Source organism: Parasteatoda tepidariorum, chromosome 3 (assembly GCF_982258835.1).
Source record: "Parasteatoda tepidariorum strain Cologne lab strain chromosome 3, Ptep-v5.0, whole genome shotgun sequence".
In the NCBI taxonomy this organism is placed as follows: domain Eukaryota; kingdom Metazoa; phylum Arthropoda; class Arachnida; order Araneae; family Theridiidae; genus Parasteatoda; species Parasteatoda tepidariorum.
The window spans coordinates 65,036,935-65,058,112 of NC_141757.1; the positions used below are offsets into that span (position 1 = coordinate 65,036,935).

The 21,178-nt window shown below is 29.2% G+C and overlaps 1 protein-coding gene across 1 annotated transcript in view; it reads left to right on the top strand.

The window, feature by feature from the left end:
• Window positions 1–21,178, top strand: part of LOC107442001 (tyrosine-protein kinase transmembrane receptor ROR2) — a 233,682-nt gene that overhangs the window by 85,406 nt on the left and 127,098 nt on the right. The window contains exon 2 of the mRNA XM_087159469.1: window positions 13,055–13,139. Within this exon, the coding sequence (XP_087015595.1) occupies window positions 13,055–13,139 (85 nt within the window). The remainder of the gene's footprint in view (window positions 1–13,054; window positions 13,140–21,178) is intronic.

Genomic DNA, 21,178 nt, shown 5'->3' on the forward strand with positions numbered 1-21,178 from the left:
ATAAAAAGCGTACCTAAATCTTATTGATGATTTTTTTAAAACTTTTTCAACGATAGATATGTTTCAGAAAAAAGAAAACTAGTACCTACGAAGAAACCACCATAAAGTCATGCAATTTTTCAACTAAATTGACATTTAGGATAAGTATATTAATGAAATAGCTACACCTTAAATTATCTTCAAAGTTTAAGGACTTAAGTAGCAAATTTAGTAGCTGCCTTTGGTGATCATCTTGCTCACCCATTAAAATTATATCGTTCAACGTATAAACTTTTATGGTAACCAAGCAGATACCATAGCAAAACTGCATTTAAATATTCTAATTCTTCAACTGCTTTTCCTATCATAATGCATTAAATAGTTTTAAGCAGTTTACTAAACAAATTTTTTCACTGTGTAGATATCTCCCGAGCGGAAGTAATTTGATTTTAATTATAACTATTTTCAATAAATGTCCACGATATTGTCTTATTTCTTTATGTATTAAACTTTAGTAACTATTTAAAATCTATCCGGCAGCCATTAAATCTCACAAACTACCGTAAGTATGAGTTTGGACAATTCAACACAGTATACAGCAGAAGTATTGAAATTATTTCCACTTCTGTCGTAAGAAAAGATAGAAAACTCATCCCACTACTCCATTGCTTGCAATACTACTTCCTTACGCACTTCTCAAGCGAGTATCGTATAATACACCGAAGAGCCATTACATTATGACCACCCTGCTAATACCATGTAGGACCACCTTTAGCCCTCAAAACTGCTAGCACCCGCCATGGCATTGATTCCACAAGGTGCTGATAGGTAGTCTGAGGTATCTGATACCAAGCGCTCACCAACTGGTCCATCAATTCCCTCACATTGCGAGGGGGTAGCGTGGCAGCACGAATTTGGTTTCCCAAGTAGGACGACAAATGCTCTATTGGAATAAGGTCAGGTGAATTTGGGGGCCAAGACATGACTTGAAAGTCACTGGAATATTCCTCGAAACAATCCATGACGATTCGACCCTTATGACATGGTGCATTATCCTGTTGGTAAACACCATCCCCCGCCGAAATAACTGTCGCCATGAATGGGTGAACCTGGTCTGCAACTAAGTTCAAGAAGCTTACAGACGTCAGGGATTGTTCTATGAGGATTATGGGTCCTAATGTCCCCCATAAAAACATTGTTCCTGGGCGAGAAACCATGAAAACCTGGGTGAGCCCATTGTTATAGATGGAGGGTGATTATAATGTAATGGCTCTTTGGTGTATATATATAAAATATAGATAGATCTTATTTGAAGAAATTAACAATATTTAAAATAGACCACACACAAATTGGTTAATTTTGATTTTTATTCAACATCTTAATACAAATTTTTTATGGAAGAGGTTTCCCCAGTCAGTGTCTTGGGGTTTGACCATTCCGACGGTAATTTTATAAGCAGTTTCACCATGAAAAAGCCAGGCAAAATTGTTCTGTCTTTTATTTAGGAATTCTGAAAAGTAGTGGGTTGCAAGACTTTGCCTAACGGAATCGAACGTCATCCAAAAATGAATTCTTAACCATCTCGATTCGGTTTAACAGATTTAACCATAAAGTCTCTGTTGAAATTTGGGGATTTTCTTAATGGATATATTTCTAAGAATTATTATCTATTAATTTCAGAAAATAATCTTTTAATTGGATTATTGACATTTTATGGCGCTTTGTGATAGAAATTCTACCCTGAAAACTAATAAGTTAATCCATTTTAAGCTATGAATAGTAGAATAGTAAGACTCGTATAAGGCATTTTATATTACATATATATATGCCATTGCTTAAAAAAAAAAAAAAAAAAAAAAAAAATAATCAAGTTCTATTCTAAAAGCTCTATTCCTAATAACTGCTTGACTATAGCACCGTTTATGTTTAAAATTTCTACAGCCATTTTAGAAAGAATCAAAAATAAATTAAATAATTACTTCATAACAGAGATTTTGTTTCCATAAAAATACAAAATTATTCTAAATAACTAACTATTCTGCATTAATTTAATTATTACTCAACACAACCTAGAAAAAGGTTTTAAATAAATAATTAACATATAGCTAATTTTTAACTCTACTTATATACTGTTAAAGAAAAAGTTAAAAATATCTTTGCATAAAAGTCATAATAATAGTAATAATAGTAGTAATAATTCTCATACCGTACAGATTGTTATCTTTGCTCCGAGCACTGATTCTTTTCACGAAAAGCTATTTAAAAATTTATTGGTAGCATTCTATAATCATTGAGTACGATCTCAGTACTTTTCCGTTATCTAGATGAATTCTTGAATTCCATAATTAAGAGAATTTTCAAAGAAATTATGAAAGCCTTTGGCATATATTCGAAATATACGGTTAGTTTTCAAAAATATTATTTTAAAATTTATAAAAAATTTTTATTAAATAATACTTGGATACAACATTTCCTTTATCTAGATGAATTCGTAAATTCGATAAATAAGTGGATTTTTAAAGAAATTATGAAAGCCTTTGTCATGTATTCAAAATATACGGTTAGTTTTTAAAAATACTATTTTAGTTTTGTTTAAATTAAGTTAAATATTACTTACATAAAAAATGTTTCAGGTAGTATTCTAATTTCTAATAATTCCATTAAAGTTTAATTTATATTTTCCGTATTTGCACCGGAAATAGCACTCATAAATAGAAGTAATATATAATAAAGTATGTAATAATTTTCTTATGGAAATTTTGACTTTAAACGATGACGGAGTTTAAGATATATTAAGAATTTCTTTTTCCATATTCCAATAAGAAATTTTAATATCCGTATGATGTCTTGGAAACTGATATTATTTACCTTCATAATAATCTTCTGCGTCGAGTTTAAGAGGTTTCGGGGTTAGATTTGAAACGAAAAAATTTTCATAGCATCATTTGAAAATATTTGTCTAATTTCACGGCTGAAACTTTTTTTGAAGATTTTGTTTACTTAGAAACCAATTTGACTTACAAATTTCGTTAAAATAAAGTTTAAAAAACGAGGAATTGCTGAACATTACACTAGTTTAAATTTCACTGAGGATTTAAGTGGGTATTAAGTTTGATTGAAAGGTCTATTTTTTTCAATTTTAAAGAGACTTAAGAGGGTCTAGGGCACAAAAATCTTAAAAAAGCAATGTTTTGTATTATTTAAAAAATAATGCCATTATGTTTTATTTAAACAGGGAAATTTTTTTTAAAGTTAGCTAGAGAACTTTAGTTTTCTTTCCTTATTACATTTTAAATTATGTTAAAGCTTAAAGGGCTTTTTTCTCAATTATCATCCTTTCCCTCATCTTCCTCATCATCATAATTGGAACGGCAACACAGGGTGGGCCAAAGCCTTCTGTTGAAGATTCCTCAAAGACAACCTAAATTTTAAACCTTAATTGACAGTTTATTTTAATTCAATCACATTAAAATATATCTTATTCCACGGAATCAAGCCATTGTTGTTTTAGTCTTTCTCTTTTTCGACTTGTGAAGGTCTTTAACACAAAAATCTTCCTAACTGGATCTTTTTCACCCATTCTGCTAATATAAAAAGCCCAATTCATTCTGTCCAATTTTAATGCACTTGATATTTGGTTTCCTAAATAACCTATAAAACGAATATTTTTTATGTTAAATTTTAAATACTAATTTTTAATTTTAAATTATGCTGAAATTTAAACGGCTTCTTTCTCTATGATAATTTTTTTTCTACTTTTTCCTAATTTTAATCTATATTTCAAACACAGTTAAATAAAATTGTATGAAATTTGGAATATACACATTTTAGAATTTTTAATCTAATTTATTTCAGAAAAAATAGAAAAAATATTTAGATAAATATTTGGAATAATGTTTTGAAAAAAATTCCTTAAACAAATGAGAATTTTAAGTTAAAACTGTTTGAAAACTGATTTATAATGCTATTATCAAAATTAATGATTACTTCAATTTAAAGAAAGCACTCAAAATAAGTGCATAAAAAAGCGTAGAGCACGATGCAAGTTTTTATTTACATCAAAAAATAAAAACATCATTTTTTAAAGTTTTAAAATACTTCAAAATAATTAATCACAGATTTCTGAATAGTCTTGTGTGCCTATCAAATCAACGGTACAAAACATCTTGTTCAATGGCAACAAAAATTTATTATAACAGCAATAAAATTTGAAAAATAATAAATTCTCAAGAAATTGAAATGTGCCCTGGATGTCTTTGTAGTAACATTTTGATAATTTGTAATGGTTTATTAATTTCGATTTTTTTAAGTAAGCGTCAGAGATAATTTCTCGATAGAATATTTTATGATTTCTAATTTTTCTTTCGCTGCTTTTATAAGAACTTCGCTACTTTTAGAAGAAAACATATTTTAAACTAATACTAAAATATTGAAAAATTGCTTTATTTTTATCAAGTCAACCGAAATTTGAAAACTTAATAAACATTTATTAAACGTTAAAAATCAATAAATGCATCTGAACATAAACATATTTAAACCATAACTCATATAATGAGCTTTTCAAAAATTCAAAACGACGTCGAAGTCAAAGCACAGCTGCTTTATCCGTAAAATGGACAACGCATGCCATTGAAAAGTTATTAGCCTTCCAAAATCGATAAAAAAAATCATCATTTTGGAGACACAAAATGTATCCTTGAGACACAATCTACTTTGAAATAATCTGCAAAATATAGGAAAGGCAATAAAGTGCGCCAAAACAGATTCAACGAAGAACATCCATTCCAGAAAAATTATGAACACGAGAGAAACGAGGGAGAGAAAAAAAAAACGGTAACTTTCAAATTTTCTGCTTTCCTGAACACGTAAACGCATTTCAGACTTGCAAGAAAGGTACGTGAGGTAGTGCTAAAGTGCTGGTTGCAACACCCAAGAGAATAAGCAAAACAAATTTGAAATTGTTGTTAGATACCAAGTAAACTCTTCCCGCGTTTTCCCCATTACAGCTTTGCTTGAGGAAGGAAATAATACATTATTGAATCATTAAAGAGCATCCTCTTAATCTAGTTAAAACAACAAGCCCTACTCGTGGCCAAAACCGTAAGCAAGTCCACAGTGTTATCACCGTATAAAAGGAACGGGGCGGTTTCTTAATGAATAGCAAAGATTTATATTACCATGCAATGCTTCGGTTTTGAAATAACTATTGTCTAAGTTAATGAAATATTCCAATAGAATAAAGGGAAACAAATTTTAAGCAAAGCATTCGTTTTATTTATTAGTATTATTCTAGTTTAGTTTGGTGGTGTAAAGATAATTCTATTTTCGAATTTTATTTCCTTGATTGAAAATTATATCCAAGAAATCTAAAATTCAGACAGTGTAACATAAAAATTTTCTTATTGAGAAAATCGGTGTTTTATGAGTTAATTACATATAATAATTTTTAGAAATGAATTTTATGAGACTGTGAATAGATTGTATATTATTGGTTTAGTTAGCGACGAATAAGTTATTTTTAACGTACCATATATAGACAAACAATTACATAATTAAATTTCTGCCTTTATTCAAATTAAGTTAACCAGAAGATACAAATGGTAACATAAAAGATCATCTAAATTATATTAGAGATCATTCTAATATGCAAGTACAAATATACAATTGATATGTAATGTCTACAAGTAAGTAATTATTTAGTATAAATTATATAGTTTAAATTACATAATAGAAATTATATGGTATAAGTAATAATATATATAATGCAAATAATATGAATTAAATAATAATGTAAAACATAAATAAGATATAGTATATACGAATGAATTTGTTTTTAGTATTTGTAGTAAAACTAATTGTGGTATGAATAGTACAACATAATTTTGCTAATTATAATTTTTGTCATAATTATAATTATTAATGTTATATGTTAGTTATGAGATGTATTTTTCTATTATTTATTTATAATGCGATGAGTCAAAATCTGCAGATGTACAAATTCTTTTGTGTTAAATTGAACATGAAAAAATTAGATGTCTACAAGAAAACTTCCATCTCTGTATCATATTTTATTAAAAAGTGTTTAAAATAATTCAAAAATTAATGAGAGACTTGTAAAATTGGCTATAATAACGCACCCTATTCCAATTTTCGCTTCATATGAATTATGAATTTGAATTTTGAATGTAACATACGACATTAATATGAATTATAAAGCACAGATATGAATTGAATATAAAGGAAGGAGAAATAAATAAATAAATTCTTTTCTTTTTTCAGATTCTTTTAAGAGTTACAATTGTAATTCTGAAGAATCGTATCTATCGCAACTGCGTATATATATATATATATATATATATATATATATATATATATATATATATATATATATATATATATATATATATATATATATATATATATTTCTGAAATATATTTTCTCTACAGAGACCACTTCGTTGTACAATGAGCAAAAAATGGAAATTGAACATCCTGAATTACTTTAGATTTAATAATCGGATTTTCATGCATTCTTGCGTGTACGGTAAATTAAAAGCGCAGACTATATTTTAAGATACAAATACCCACTCAAAAACGTTCTTTCCCTGAAAAAAAAAACGTAATTTTTTTTAAAATTCGTGACCCTCAATATATTGCGATCTGGAAAATATGGGCCCATTAGTTTGGTCAGGTGAGCGGTCAAACGTTTAAACCGCTTTATGTTAATTTTACTTTTTGTGTAATTCGCCATTTCTCGAGAAGTTTTTAAGCAAGTTTAAAAGTTTTTGTACTCTACAATAATTACAATAAACTACAATAATTATAGACAATTTATTATTTTATTTAATAGAAATCGAGAGCATTCTGAATTGTTAAGAACACAAACTTGGGAAGCCTTTAAAATAATGTAATTTTAAATGGCAAAAATATTTACAAAAGTTTAACAAGTCGGTGGATGGGAAATCAAAAATTATAAAATTTTAACAAATCTATGGAATATAGTTCTATTCAACCAATTTCATTCAAATTTTGTATTTTGTCAATCAAAATTTTGGAACGTATTAAATACAGTGATAAAAATAATTAAATATTTATTAAAGATTACTTTTTACGTGAAATTATCTTCGGCTGAACGAATTTTATAATTTTGTGAAAATAGTTTTAGATTCGCTTTAATAATTCTCGAAATATTTCTAAATAACACCTAAAGTAAAATGAACCTAACGGGGCTTAAACATTAGACCGTTCTTCTGACCAAACTATTGAGACCATTTTTTGAAAGTCAAAAATCTAACTGTGCGAAGCTATCAAAAATCTAACTCAGGGAAAGTATGTGATTGTCTCAGATTTTATAACTTAAAATCTTATATCATCTAATTAATTATCATATTTGAGGTCGCCCTTTGGAACCATTAAGTTTGCTTCATAGTCCATGAAAATCCGATCAAAAGTTATTCAGTCATTTATTTATTTATATCGCACTGTACTTTATTTCATCATAGGTAATAGTGTAGTACTTAAAATTTATTAAAAACAATAAGTTGTAATTATTTTAATGAAAATAATATAATTGTTCAATGTATTTAATAATTTTATAATTAAAAACATTGAAGATTAATAGTATAAAATGCAGATACACAAATAAATGTTTGTTTGAATTGTGAATGATGATTTTATTTTTGTCTAGATTAGCTCACTTCTTTTTGGTAAGAAAGAATTTTCTTATTCTGCTTTCATTTAAAAAATGTACTCCAATAATAAGTTAGTCACTTAGTCACACAATATTTTTCTAGACATCGTCGTAGTTCTTGCTAATAATTTTATTGAAATCGATTGCTAGAACAAAGATAAGACTCATTTCTAAGTCATGGTTTTGTTATCAACTAGTATTACCATCTTATATATAAAAAGCTTCTCCTCCTCTACAAAGCAACGAAATAACTCTACTAAAAACAAAAAGTAGAAAAAATAATAATAATAAAAAATTTGAGTCCGTCAATAGACAATCATTTTCTCAATAAATGTTGTCTTTTGAAAACATGTGTACAAAAACTGCATTGGCAGCTGTTGAAAAAAAAATCCAATAGATTAAATTTCCAATTCTCAAACCCGTAACAAAACCATTACTTAAAAAGCGCACAAAAACGCAACCATTTAAAACTTTTCCCCTAAAAACGGCAAGATAAAAAAATATTTTATGTATTGATCAATTTTCCATTTTGTATTTTTTGTTCTACACCACCTCGTTTCAGTCAAAGGTATAGTCAGATAACGCCTTTTTTAAAACGCGATACAATCTGTGGAAGTTCATTTTCTTGGGGCTTAATACCTTATTTTCTTCACTTTATTTCGATTCCCTTTTTCATTATTTTTTGTTTAAGCAAACTTTCCCCTCCTTTTTCTTATGATTGTTTCAGTTTGTGTTCGTAAATATAGATATATAACTACCTTCATATAGCCACAGCTGTTAACGGAATATTGATTAGTTGTTGTTTTCATGATCGATATTTAAGTTTTATGTCTTCTTTTCCCAAACGTGGCTTCGAAGCTTCGCCTCCGGCGTACAATGCATTAATATTAAGTCATTATAAATAACTGTTTTTCTCGGCGTGATAAATCTAGATTTTAAATTCTAGTGAATGCTTCTCACGGTTCGACATGAATACATAATGTGACTTGCTCCATATAATTAAGATAATTTTCATATTTATTCACAACACAGTTTTGTTTGGCGAGAATAACAATTGCATTTTTAATTAACTGAGCATGAAAATAAAAATTTAGGAATGGATTGTGTCTAGAATTAAAGGAACAAGTAAACAATATTTTTTATTGAGAAATGGAACTATTTTTATTCCTGGCACGAATTTGGAAAGAATTTTATGGCAATATTTTATTTAATACATCCAAATGATTTCTTCAAATATTAATAGTCTATTTCGAATGATTGTCAAATACTGCAGTCATTGTAAATTATGCAAAAAGTATCAGTGTAATATCTAAAGTTATATCTATTAATTTTTGATAAGATTATTTATACAGATTTGCTTTTAGTTTTGAGATAATTTATTTAATGTCCACAAAAATACTTCTATTTATTTCTTTCTATCCTAAAAAGTCACAAGGGCCACCACTGACGCCGCTGTTTTGAGGGATATATTTTGCTTGATTGCGCAAAAACTATAAAACGTAGGAACTTGAAATTACGATGGTCCGTAGAAAAATGTATAAGGAATTCGATGGAGCAAATGAAATTACGATTCGATTGTTAGTTCGAGACTTATTAGCTGTTAAACTTGCCAAAAAACATGTTCATTGATCTACTATCCGTTAAAATCTAATTAAAGAGTTTAAATTTTATGAGCTAATAAGACCATTTTGCATTATAATTTAAACTAACGTTTCTGTCGAAATTTCTATTTGCTCAAGCTATTGCAAATTTTAATACTTTTTAATAATCTTTTTTTTTTCAGTTTTTTTTTTTTTGCTTTAAATATTGACTGTTTATTCATTGTTGTAAAAAATTTATTTTTCCCTCTCGAGATATTTCTTTTTTTATATAAATTTACTCTTGAGTAGATGTCAATCAAAACTAGTAAAAAAAGAGAGACAGAGAGATTACGTTCTGCAAGATATTCACCTTTTTCCCGACCGTGCTTCGTGTTCTCCACGGTAGAGGGCGGTAGTATTTGTAGAGGTAGTTTTAATTTCCGGTAGAAGATTCAGGTAGAAGAATTTCTGCTGGTGTAAACTAAATTGCGTCAATCCACATCAGGTAATTGCATATCAATGTAGGATAATTTCCCAAAGTACTTTTTTAAATATATTCTCTTTTAAAATCTGAGGAACACATTTTTTCGCAAAAAAAACATAGAAATTTAATTCAGAAAAACTGAGTATTCCGAGTCTATGCAAACAAATCCGAGACGTCACTAAAAAGAAATAGTCCTGTCAAAGCTATGACATCAGAAGAAGACCTCAAGACTTCCGGTAGGATTTTTTTTCTTCCGAGGACAGATGGAGAATAAATCATAACATTTATGGTGAAACTTTCAAAATAAAATAAAAAAAACTTGATAAATAGCGATAAGAAGCTTTTCCAATTTGATTTGTTATAAGTTTCGTCAACGAGTAATATTACTTCTCATTTATTTCTTCCTATTGAGACACACACACACATTCTGTGTTCTTAAAGATTAAATTTTTTTTTCCAAGTTCAGATTATTATTTTTCATAACCTGGTAACAGGATAACTGCAAGTGACTTAGTGTGGGTATCTCGATCCTGATTGGTTGTTGAAGCGTTGCATTTTCTTACGTTAGCAACTGCTCTTTCCATTCTGTTTCGAGTAAGCCAAGATCAAGTATTAATTCCCTTTAATTACATGTTCTTTCACAAAGATATAAATTCTTTCACTGTATTTTTCTTACTTAACACAAAGACAGGCACAAAGCCGTGTATAACATAAACAAACTAATTATGCATTGAAGTTGACAAGCCCTCAAAGCAAAAATCATGGCTACTATGAAATACATAAACAAATAATAAAACTAAGTTAAGTAAAAGATGTAGACAAGAAAGAATTCTATTTCAGCAAATTTCATGTGCGATACGACACAGTATTTGATTAACTTCAGATTAATTAACATTCTAGTGGAGAAACTCAGATCTACTTAAACACGCGATCAGCTGGTCCTGACGTCAAAGGTCACATGTGTGGGTATCAGTAATCTTCTTCTTTCGTGAAGTGCAAGTACCCAATTATAAATTTTTTTAGGATTAACATGTAAACAAAATGTTCTTATATGAAGCTAAAATGATTGTATAATTTGAAACCAAAAAATGTTCTGTCTTTTAGAGAAATATTGACGCTTAAGAAGAACGAAACAATGATGAATATGAATCAATTACAAGGGTTAGCAAGCGGTGGGAGCAGAGGGCGGAGCCTCCTAATGTCATAGGAAATTCGATTGCATTATTGAAGAAACAGATCAAATATTTTTTTTTTTTTAAGAAAAATACATTTGAAATTTTGAAGCCTTCTAATGAAAAAAACTAACATAATATTGTTACGCTCTGTAAAGACCACGCTCTTTCTATAAGATATAAACTTTTTTTTTACTCAGATTACATTTTAGATACATTTTACTTTTACTCAGTCTCATCTTTTTAACATCTGGTTACTTTCACAACAATTTTTTTATTGAAAAATATTTCTATTGAATGTCAAACCACCGACTCACGCATAGATGGGCGTTTCCTGAAACATTATCAAAACAGAATATTACGACCAAAAATATGATTCATTCGAAAATATGATTTATTCGAAAAATTGTTTCATTTGAAATTGCAGATCTTTTCAAATAAGAATAGTTTTCTCATTGACATTTTTCTAAATTCACAGCTTTTAAAAATCTCTTCTATCTATGTAGATGTGTTTTATAATTCTTGCGTCTATTGTTTATTCTGGAAGCTCTGTACGTTAAATACGAACACAGTGATTATGAGCATATACATTTTATATAAATGTGTCTGTTATTATAGTGAAAAAAAATCGTAAAAATCAATCTCAAATTGTTGTTTTTTTTTTACTTATTTTTATTACCTTCAATATTTTTCTGAAAATTATCATGTACATGAATCATAATATATATTTTTGAAAGAAAAATCTTTAAAGAATTTTCCGTATAATTAATTATTCAGCTAAATTTTCCATTCTATCTGTATTTAGCAAAATATTCAATATTCATAATATTATCTCTATTCAAGGAGAAAATTTATGGTGATAAATTTTTCTCGATGGCCAAAATTTTGTTTTTTATTCGTTAAATATATCCTTTAAGCACGTATAATGTATTACATGATGAAATGTTGAAGAATAAGTCGTAGAAAAAAATCCAGAGAATTTTTAGTATTTAGGAGAAAAATCACTTTTCGTTTATAATAAAACGACACTTAAAAAATAAAATAAATGTTCTGGAAATGCAAGTGTTACCTTTTAGAAATATACTATGTATCTGTGAAATAATGTAAATTCCTTCCTAGAGAATTCACATTATATAAAACTTTTAAACTGGCATGAAATCATTAAGCCCTGTTAAAATTTCTATTCCAAAATAACGGTGAAATAACCAGTAGCAGTCTATCCATCCCATTAACCGTAAAGTTTACGATAAAGCGTATTTTTTACTTTTGTGGTTTTGTTAAACATTGGTTTTGTTAAACAAAACCGGTTACATTTAGTATGGTTATAAAACCATGAATACAAAGCTATGCAGTTTTTTCACTATTTACTACTAACAAGGTTTCAAGGTTTTGAAACCGTTTACATTTAGTATGGCTTGACATACATTTAGTATTAGACATAAGTTTCCATCATAGGGTTCTTGAAAAGAAAATTTTTATAAACATTTCTTTTCTAAGTTAAGACCCTTAATTTAATTTAATTAGCTTTACAGTTCATAACATATTTTCCCCCGTAAGTTTATTTACTTTAACAGCATCTTTCGATGCTCTTTTTTTAATGAGAATAAAAAGCTCCAGCATGAGGCAAAGGTACACAGAGAAAAAAATTCTGGTAAAATTATTGAACGGTAATGACATTTCTGGTAAAAAAACAACATAGTTTCGTTTAATAAAACCAAAATATACGGTATTTAAATCATTAATTTTTTTAAAATTTTTCCATTCATATAATAACAGTTTGTCAGGAATTCTGATTTTCAAAATTATTGTTTTTTTTCGTCTTACTCATTTAGTAGCAAACACAAAACTGAAAAGTAAATTTTACCGAATAAATCGTTTTTATGCCTTGCTTTAAGGTATGATAAAATTACCAAATTTTACCACATTTATCAGCTTTTACCACGTATTATAAAATCATATTTTATTGGCAATTTTACCAAAATCGTTATTGAAGCGCTACGGTAAAAATTGCCGAGCTTTTGATGTTCCCCAAAAGCCAGAAAACACAGTAAATTTTACTGTATTTTCGCAGTTTTTATCATATTTTTTCTCAGTTTGTTATAACTAGATAGATTTGTTTTATTATATCAATGTGTGTTGTTTCTTTCAGAATTGGAACTGCCAGCTCAGAAGTCTCCAATATTAGAAAAAATGGTTGATTTTGGGGAATCAAACCGAGAAGTAACTATGAACGAGTAAGTATAGATTTAGTTTAAATAATTAAATAATTTGATTGATTGTTATTAAGTCATCGTTGAAAAAAATCATTAAGTACGGAAAATTTAGCAATAGGTTATTTTCCGCGACAATTTATCGACAAAAACTTTGAAGTAATAGGCAACTCGAAGACAACACAATTCAACTGAAATTGATTTGTTATTTGTTTTCGTGTAAAATTGCTCTTAGTTCTTATTATCTAAACTTAAAAGTTTAATTTGCCGTTGCTTCAGATTTCTCTAAAAAATAAGATGTGAAATTTTTAAAGGAACCAAATTCTACTTTTTTTTTGATAAATCCAATCCAAACCTTAACTGATTGCTAAAAGAAGACAAAAAAATAATTAAATCAAAAATTAATATATTAAAATTAATACATTACATTAAAATTAATATTTAAGTTTCTTTTAAATTTCAGTTAATTTAATTTGTAAATAAATAAACAGCTGCATTGATGTTAGAATATAGGACTCCTTTGTAAAGAAAAAAGTAAAGTTTGGTGTACTGTGCAAAAAAAAAAAGAGATAATTAAATCGCTGCTAAAAGCTATTAATCTCAAATTTATTGATGTTCCCTCTTAATATGCTAGAATTATCTTAGTTTTCATATAGCTCTTTACGTGCAATTTATGATGCATAAAAATTTTACTTTACTTTTATAAATAACTCTTACAATGTACAAATTTTCAACAGCAACTTTCTGTTACGCAATTCGCATTTGAACGTTATTTTCGTCTTAAATTGTTGCAATGCTTCGTGTAAGAAAAAGAAATGCGTTCCAGAAAGTGTCTGACTTTGATTAAGGAAGATACTACAACTATCAATAGAATATGGCATTGATGGGTTCAGGACGATCATATGCAACGGTTGTTCTAGATTCCAGTGAGCCGCCACAACCAAAAACCAAGAAGATCTTATCTTATCTGCATAACCACAAGGAGTCGCTCGACTGCATAACAAAATCTAAATATAGAAAATGTAGTCGTTGGCATGACAACAAGTTTGTGCTCAAATATTTTGACAACTTTTGTAGCAATACGGACTGCAGTGTTGAATCCAAGGCTTCTGCTGCCCTTGACTCTGCATCATAGACAGCATAACCTTTAGCGAATTGATAAATTACCAATCTGAACACATGAATGGCGGTGCATCATCTCTTCGAACGAGTGCTGGGTCGGTTCTTAAAGCCATGCTGGATACATCCTTGCTTGGAAGCATCATGGAGAGGGCATTTTGTCAACTTACATTCTGCATTGTCATACTGGTCTATCACCCACACTGATAGATTCGCCACGACTCATTTACTACTGTGTTAAACTGTGCCATAGTGCTAAAGCTGTATTGCCTGTGATCCCGAAATTGGTATGCAATATCCGTTTGACTCCTTATCCAAACTGCTGTTATTTCTGCAGAGGGGATAACTTTCGGTACTGATTTCTCAACATCTATCAGCCCTAATTGCCTGAAAATTTAACCACTTGCTCTTTCCACTATAATGTATGTGTCCAAAAATACCATTCTGATATTTTCATTTTTATCAGGTGTAGCTATTTTAATGGCTGCAGTGTTTACTTAAAACGCTTGGCACAAATCAGCATTTCTGTCAGAGGTGGCAACTTTTGGTACTGATTTCTCAACATCTATACGCCCTAAATTGCAACAAATTTAGCCACTTGCTCTTACCATTATAATGCGTCCAATAACTATTATTAAGTTATTTACATTGCTACCAAGTGCAGTAATCTTAATGGCAAGCTGCGTATACGTGCAAAACGTTACATAAACCATTAACTTGATAAAATTAATCTGAATCTCATGTTTCTTCCTTACTTTATTTTTTTTAACTACGGTAGTGGTCAATCATTCACTTGGATTCCATGTATCAATTCTCTTGCATAAAATCATTTTATGATTTCAAATACTATGCATTCATATTTTAAAAACAGCCGGGAATTTATGACTGTGAAGTTTATTTTTTGAATCATTTTTCACTCTTCAGTGAAAAACTAATAAATAATAGCTTAGCGTAACATTACAACCTACTAGTTTGTTTCGTTAAAAGTTTACATTAAAAAGATATTTTCTAGAACATGGAAAACATTAATAAAAGTTCATAAAAGAATTTCACGAGACAGTTCTGAAATTTCGTTCTTTGCAAGTTAAAGTCATTATCTTCAAATTTAGCCATCTCAAACTGAAATATACTGACGCTTCTGGCTTATTAAATTGGTTTTAGCCTGTGATTTATAACACTTGTCTTCCCGTTCCTTAATTAAGCCCATTGATGTTTTCATTTTTTTCCTGTTAAAATAAATATTTAATCAGGTATTTAGGCGGAAACGGCGTTCTTTCTTTCGATTTGGCGTGTTTTTTATTAATTCTTCGGCGGGAAATATTAGTTTTCTTTCTTCTTGCAGTAAATGGTCCATTGTGGGTTCTATTTAATACACTTTTCTTTAGCTGGCGGTTTAAAATTTTCGCTTCAGAACAATGTGCAAATTTATCATTCGCAAACATCAAATTAATGTTATTTTTATCAAAAGATATCTTAAATGGATAAAAAATGCAGCTAATGGGATGGAATATTCATTGCGTTGCTAGTTGATTGATAGTGATTTAGTTCTGCATTTAAAATACAAAAGAAAAAGCCCAACGTAGTTTTATAAAAGTATTTTGTTTAACGAGTAGTCATTTTATGATTACTTTATTAAAAAGAAGCTTCGGAATTTCTAGTGGTTTATGATATTTTTTTCTTGATTCTAAGATATTAATGATGAAACAATAAATTGCTCTAAAACGAAAAAAAAATGAATATTATTGATTTTTTAAAATCATTTCAATCTCTAATGATTCTTAACTATAATGTCAAAGTTCAGGTGAAAACTGGAATTGTGAAGAGAAAGTGAGTTGATGCATGTTTCTGAAAGATTGTTTGTATTATTCTATGCATTTAATTTTTAATTTTGTAAAAGCTTCCTTTTTGGAAGAAAAAAAAAGATACCTTGTATAAAATATTTCCAGATTAAGGAAATAATTTGTGAGTTGTATGAAGTTTAAATATTAAGCTTAGCATATAAATGTGAACGTCTAACTCTAGACAAACGAAAAGGGCCAATTCGACTTTTTCCGCCTTTTGTTGCTCTTTAATTCAAAAAATAACTTACTGAAACGGTTGAGTATTTTTGACTTATCATAATTTGATCCAATTTAGGTGCTTATTTAATCATGCATGTGTTAGTTTCATAGAAACGTATATATAGAACTTTATACCTAGAATGAGGGGAGGGACCAGACTGATCCCTTAAGTATTTTGGTCCGTAACCCATAATCCCAAGGTAGTTATAGGCATAAGGTACCCTTTGCTAAGTATAAGGTAGTCGAGTATCATAAAAAAACAAAGGAATTTCAACACATGTATAATTATTATTTATGGAGAAAAGGATATTCAGTTATCTAAGAAACTAATGCGTAAGTATAATTGAAAAATCAGTGTTCCGCTTAATTTGCACTTGCACTTTGAATGTTGCATGTAATTCTCACGCACGATATGTGTAACACAGAATGAAATCATTTGAAAGCATAATTGTACCGGCGTATATTCGCCAACATTGGTTTATATGGCCAGATATCAGCATTGACAATGGCTCGGTTAGTGAAATTAACTCTGTTTGTTTCCTACTGTAAGTCAGTTTAATTAACTCTGTTAATATACCTTCATGACAGCAAATCACAGCTATTTTAGTCTTAAATTTGAAATCACGGCAAAGTACACATAATTGATCCATTCTTCCAATGACGACGACTTTCGGATAGGTTGGTATTTTATTTACGTCACACTAGAGCTGCACAATGGGCTTTTGGCAACGGTCTGAGAAACATCCTAAGAAAAATCCGAAGGCATTGCAATATTGATCCTCTGCAGAAGGGGTAAGAAAGAAGAAATTATCATATGACAAAATGAAATAAACAGATGTAAATAAAAAAATATAACAGAAACACGTTTTACTAAATAGAACTAATATATATTGAATGTAAGATAAAGATATGGATTTCATTAAAAAAATTTATATATCTACACAACTGCACAGTATGAAAAGATTTCGAAATACTAATGTAAAATCAAGCAATCCTATCCTTATTGTTTACCTAATCATTTTTATTGAAATTAAGCTACAAGAAAAAACTCAACTTCAGAATTTAAAAAAAGGAAGAAAAAAAAGTATTATTCAGTCATACTGTAAATATAATCCTACTGTACTGAGGAAAAATGTATGGTTGAAACTACAGTAAAATTTACCATGTTTCTCCGTTTATGGAAACATCGAAACATCGGTAATTTTTACTGAAGCGGTTTGGTAAAAATTTTGGTGAAGTTAACAAAAAAAATATAGTTCTTACCATATGTGTGGTAGTAAATGAGTTAAAATGTTGTAACATTCTGTATTTTATCATGATATCTAAGATCATGCATTAAAACCATTTATTCGGTTAAATTTACTTTCCAGTTTTGTGATGATTATTAAATGTGTGGTAATTTGTCTTGATGGTGTAAACTGTTGGATAAGTAATTCGAATTAAATTAAATTGATTGATACTCGGTTGGAATTCGAATTAAATTGTTTGTTGATACTGATTTTTTTTCTTTTCTTTCAAAAAAATTATCAATAACACAGGGTCGGAAATCACTAAATTAAAGTATACAAGTTATTACTTTCCCGTTTTAATGAAGTTTTATTATGTTAAATTGTTGGTCCTGATAAAGATCCAGAACTATAATTTTGAAAAGTAAATTTTTCGGTGAACTGTTACTATACGAACCAAAAGATTATCATATGAATGTTTCATTAAGTAAGTATATTTTGATTTTATTAGCCAGTGCTATGTTTTTTATTCATTAGTATTAAAAATGTCATTACTAAATAGTACGGTAATTTTACGAGATTTTTTTTTAGTGCTAAGTAAATAAAATTGTGACCGAGATATTATTTTAATTTACCATAGAATGTCAAATATTCAGACCTACAGCATGTGCAAACAGCTTCCTTTAATGTTTCTACAGAGCACAGCTGTCCATTGGACGAGGAGAAACTTTAAGAAAAGTTTCGCGATGACTTTTGAGTGGATAGACTTTAAGCATTATCGTTCATGATGTAACCCTACAGGAGCAAATCGAAATACACTGAAGAGCCATTGCATTATGACCACCCTCCACCTATAACAATGGGCTCGACCAGGTTTTCATGGTTTCTCGCCCAGGAACAATGTTTTCATGGGGCACATTAAGACCCATAATCCTCATAGAACAATCCCTGACGTCCGTAAGCTACTTGAACATAGTTGCAGACCAGGTTCACCCATACATGGCAACAGTTTTTCTTGCGGGGGATGGTGTTTTCCAACAGGATAATGCACCATGTCATAAGGGTCGAATCGTCATGGATTGGTTCGAGGAACATTCCAGTGATTTTCAAGTCATGTCTCCCCCCCCCCCAAATTCACCTGACCTTAATCCAATAGAGCATTTGTGGTCCTGCTTGGAAAACCAAATTCGTGCTGCCACGCTACCCCCTCGCAATGTGAGGGAATTGCAGGACCAGTTGGTGAGTGCTTGGTACCAGATACGTCAGACTACCAATCAGTACCTTGTGGAATCAATACCACGGCGGGTGCTAGCAGTTTTGAGGGCTAAAGGTGGTCCTACATGTTATTAGCAGGGTGGTCATAATGTAATGGCTCTTCGGTGTATTGCAGTGACACTAAATTATAAATTGTAGAGTATCAACTCTTTTTCAATTTGCATTATGAAATAACAATTTTCTTTTAATATTGCTAGAGGGCTCTGGTAGCCGTACGTATTAAAAAAATTTTATGATGACTTAAATATGATCGTCCTCATTATTTCTTCGTGCTTATAACTAAAAAGCTATAAATTAAATATCTTAACTAAAATTAAATTAAATAATAATATGAGTGTGAAATAGAAAGTATAAAAGACATAGAAAGCAAATAAATGTTTTATTTGTACTCTCTTCAAGTCAGATTTCGTTTATTTAGTGAAATAAAAAATTAACTTTTAAAGAAATCCTGTTTTTTTTTCATTAAAAATATTTATTGGCAGATTTAAAAAAGAGTTTCTTCAGATAATTTAACTTAAATTGAGTTTTTAAGAAATCTTACTTTTTAACCCCAGGCTAAATCAGATGAATATGTAACCTTTAATACACACTCTCACTTGACGTTTTCATCTGATTTTTAATAATTTCTATAAACATGGAGTTTTTTAGTACCAGTAATTAGAGTTGATATTGAAGCGTGAGTTTAATTAGCAAAGAATGCATGTCAATCCCTAGGAAATTAATTAATGTTTAAAATAGATGGAATACTTTAAAAATAGAAGAAAAAAATGTTCACTTTTTTTCCTGCTTTCAGCAAATTGCTTCTATCCAGAGATTCTTCTTTTCTATCAAAGATAACAAGTATTTTAAAATCGTTATTATTTTTTATTTAAACGAATTGGAACAGCAATTAGCGGTACTTTTTATTGTTGAAAATTTTTATCTGCTTTTTTTCACCTCAGTCAGTTTCTTTAATGGGCCATCGGGCAATTAGCAAAAGCAATTTACATCATTTTTGAGAATTTCAATTGTTAATTAGGCAGGATATATTTTTGCTTTATTTAATGAATATTTAAGGTGACAATTTTTAAGTTGAAGATTATGAAAGAATTTTTTTTTTTAAAACTTGCTTTGACTTTTATAAAAGAGTTTTCGATAAAAGAAAGCGAAGAAAACTTTCGCAGTTTTACTTTTTAAGAAATAGAACAAATACATGATATTCAAAAGCAACTTGGTCCATGCATTGTTATCTCATTGTTATTTAAGACGATTTTCTCTCTATAAAAGACCACATGGCTCAATACTTTCAGAAACTAAATAAAAACACAGGTATACATATATATGCCCCATGTCACAAATGCTAGAAAAAAGAAAATTAGATACAGATATGACGCAAATGATTACAAAAACGCAGGAATCACATAAAAAGTAAAACTTTTTCAATACATTATAAATACATACTCCTCTCACAATGTTTAAAAACGTTTTAATTTCCTCCCTAAAATAAATATCCATTGTTTCTTGAATCTTAAAATATAAGAGTATGGATATTCAAAATCTGAAAAATATTGTCTAACTATAAGAACGACATGCTTCTGAACAATTGAACAAAGCTTCAATTTCTTAATGTTATTTGTTCATTTGATTAGTTTTATATTTTTGATTATATCAATGGATTTAATTTGAGCGAATGAGAAGATTTTTTTTCCAAACGATTATTAAACATGTTTTACCTAAAATTTCAAACAATGAACTCTAAGCATTTGCAATATTTTAAGAGTATACGCTAGTGGACGATTGTTAAGGGTTGATATAAAGCGCAGGAAAAGCAATTGCTTTTGCATGCCAAGTGAAGTAAAATAATGGCAGACCTTACAATTAGAATAATTTATCTTACTATGAAAACCAGAGAGTGCTGAAATGTATTAAGGGGACGAAATTGTAATTTTTTATTGTGTGTTAAATGTGTGAAAGGAAAAAAAACTTCTTTTATCATCCACTGGAATTCTAGAATAAGATGTCTACACGAGATATGTTCACCATAGAGGGTTAGGTAAGATTTGTCACGTTGTGTTATGCTTTGCAAACATTATTCAGCAGCTGTTAGGGTAATTTATCCCATTGTTTTATCAGTGTAGTGATTAGGGCATCTTTGTTGGGGTTTATCCATGAGATAATCTAACAAAAGTATGCTAAACATTTTCAATTGAATTCAAATATGCATAATGTGCTGGTAATAATGCGAGGCATTGAATATCTTCGCTTTCTAGATATTTCTGGAGCACGACCATTAGACGATTGTTGCGTTGTCGTTCTGGAAAATAAGTTTTTCATTGGTACCAACGCTTAATATATCAATGTCAGGCATCAGACCTTCATTTATTATATCGTTAATCATAGTCCG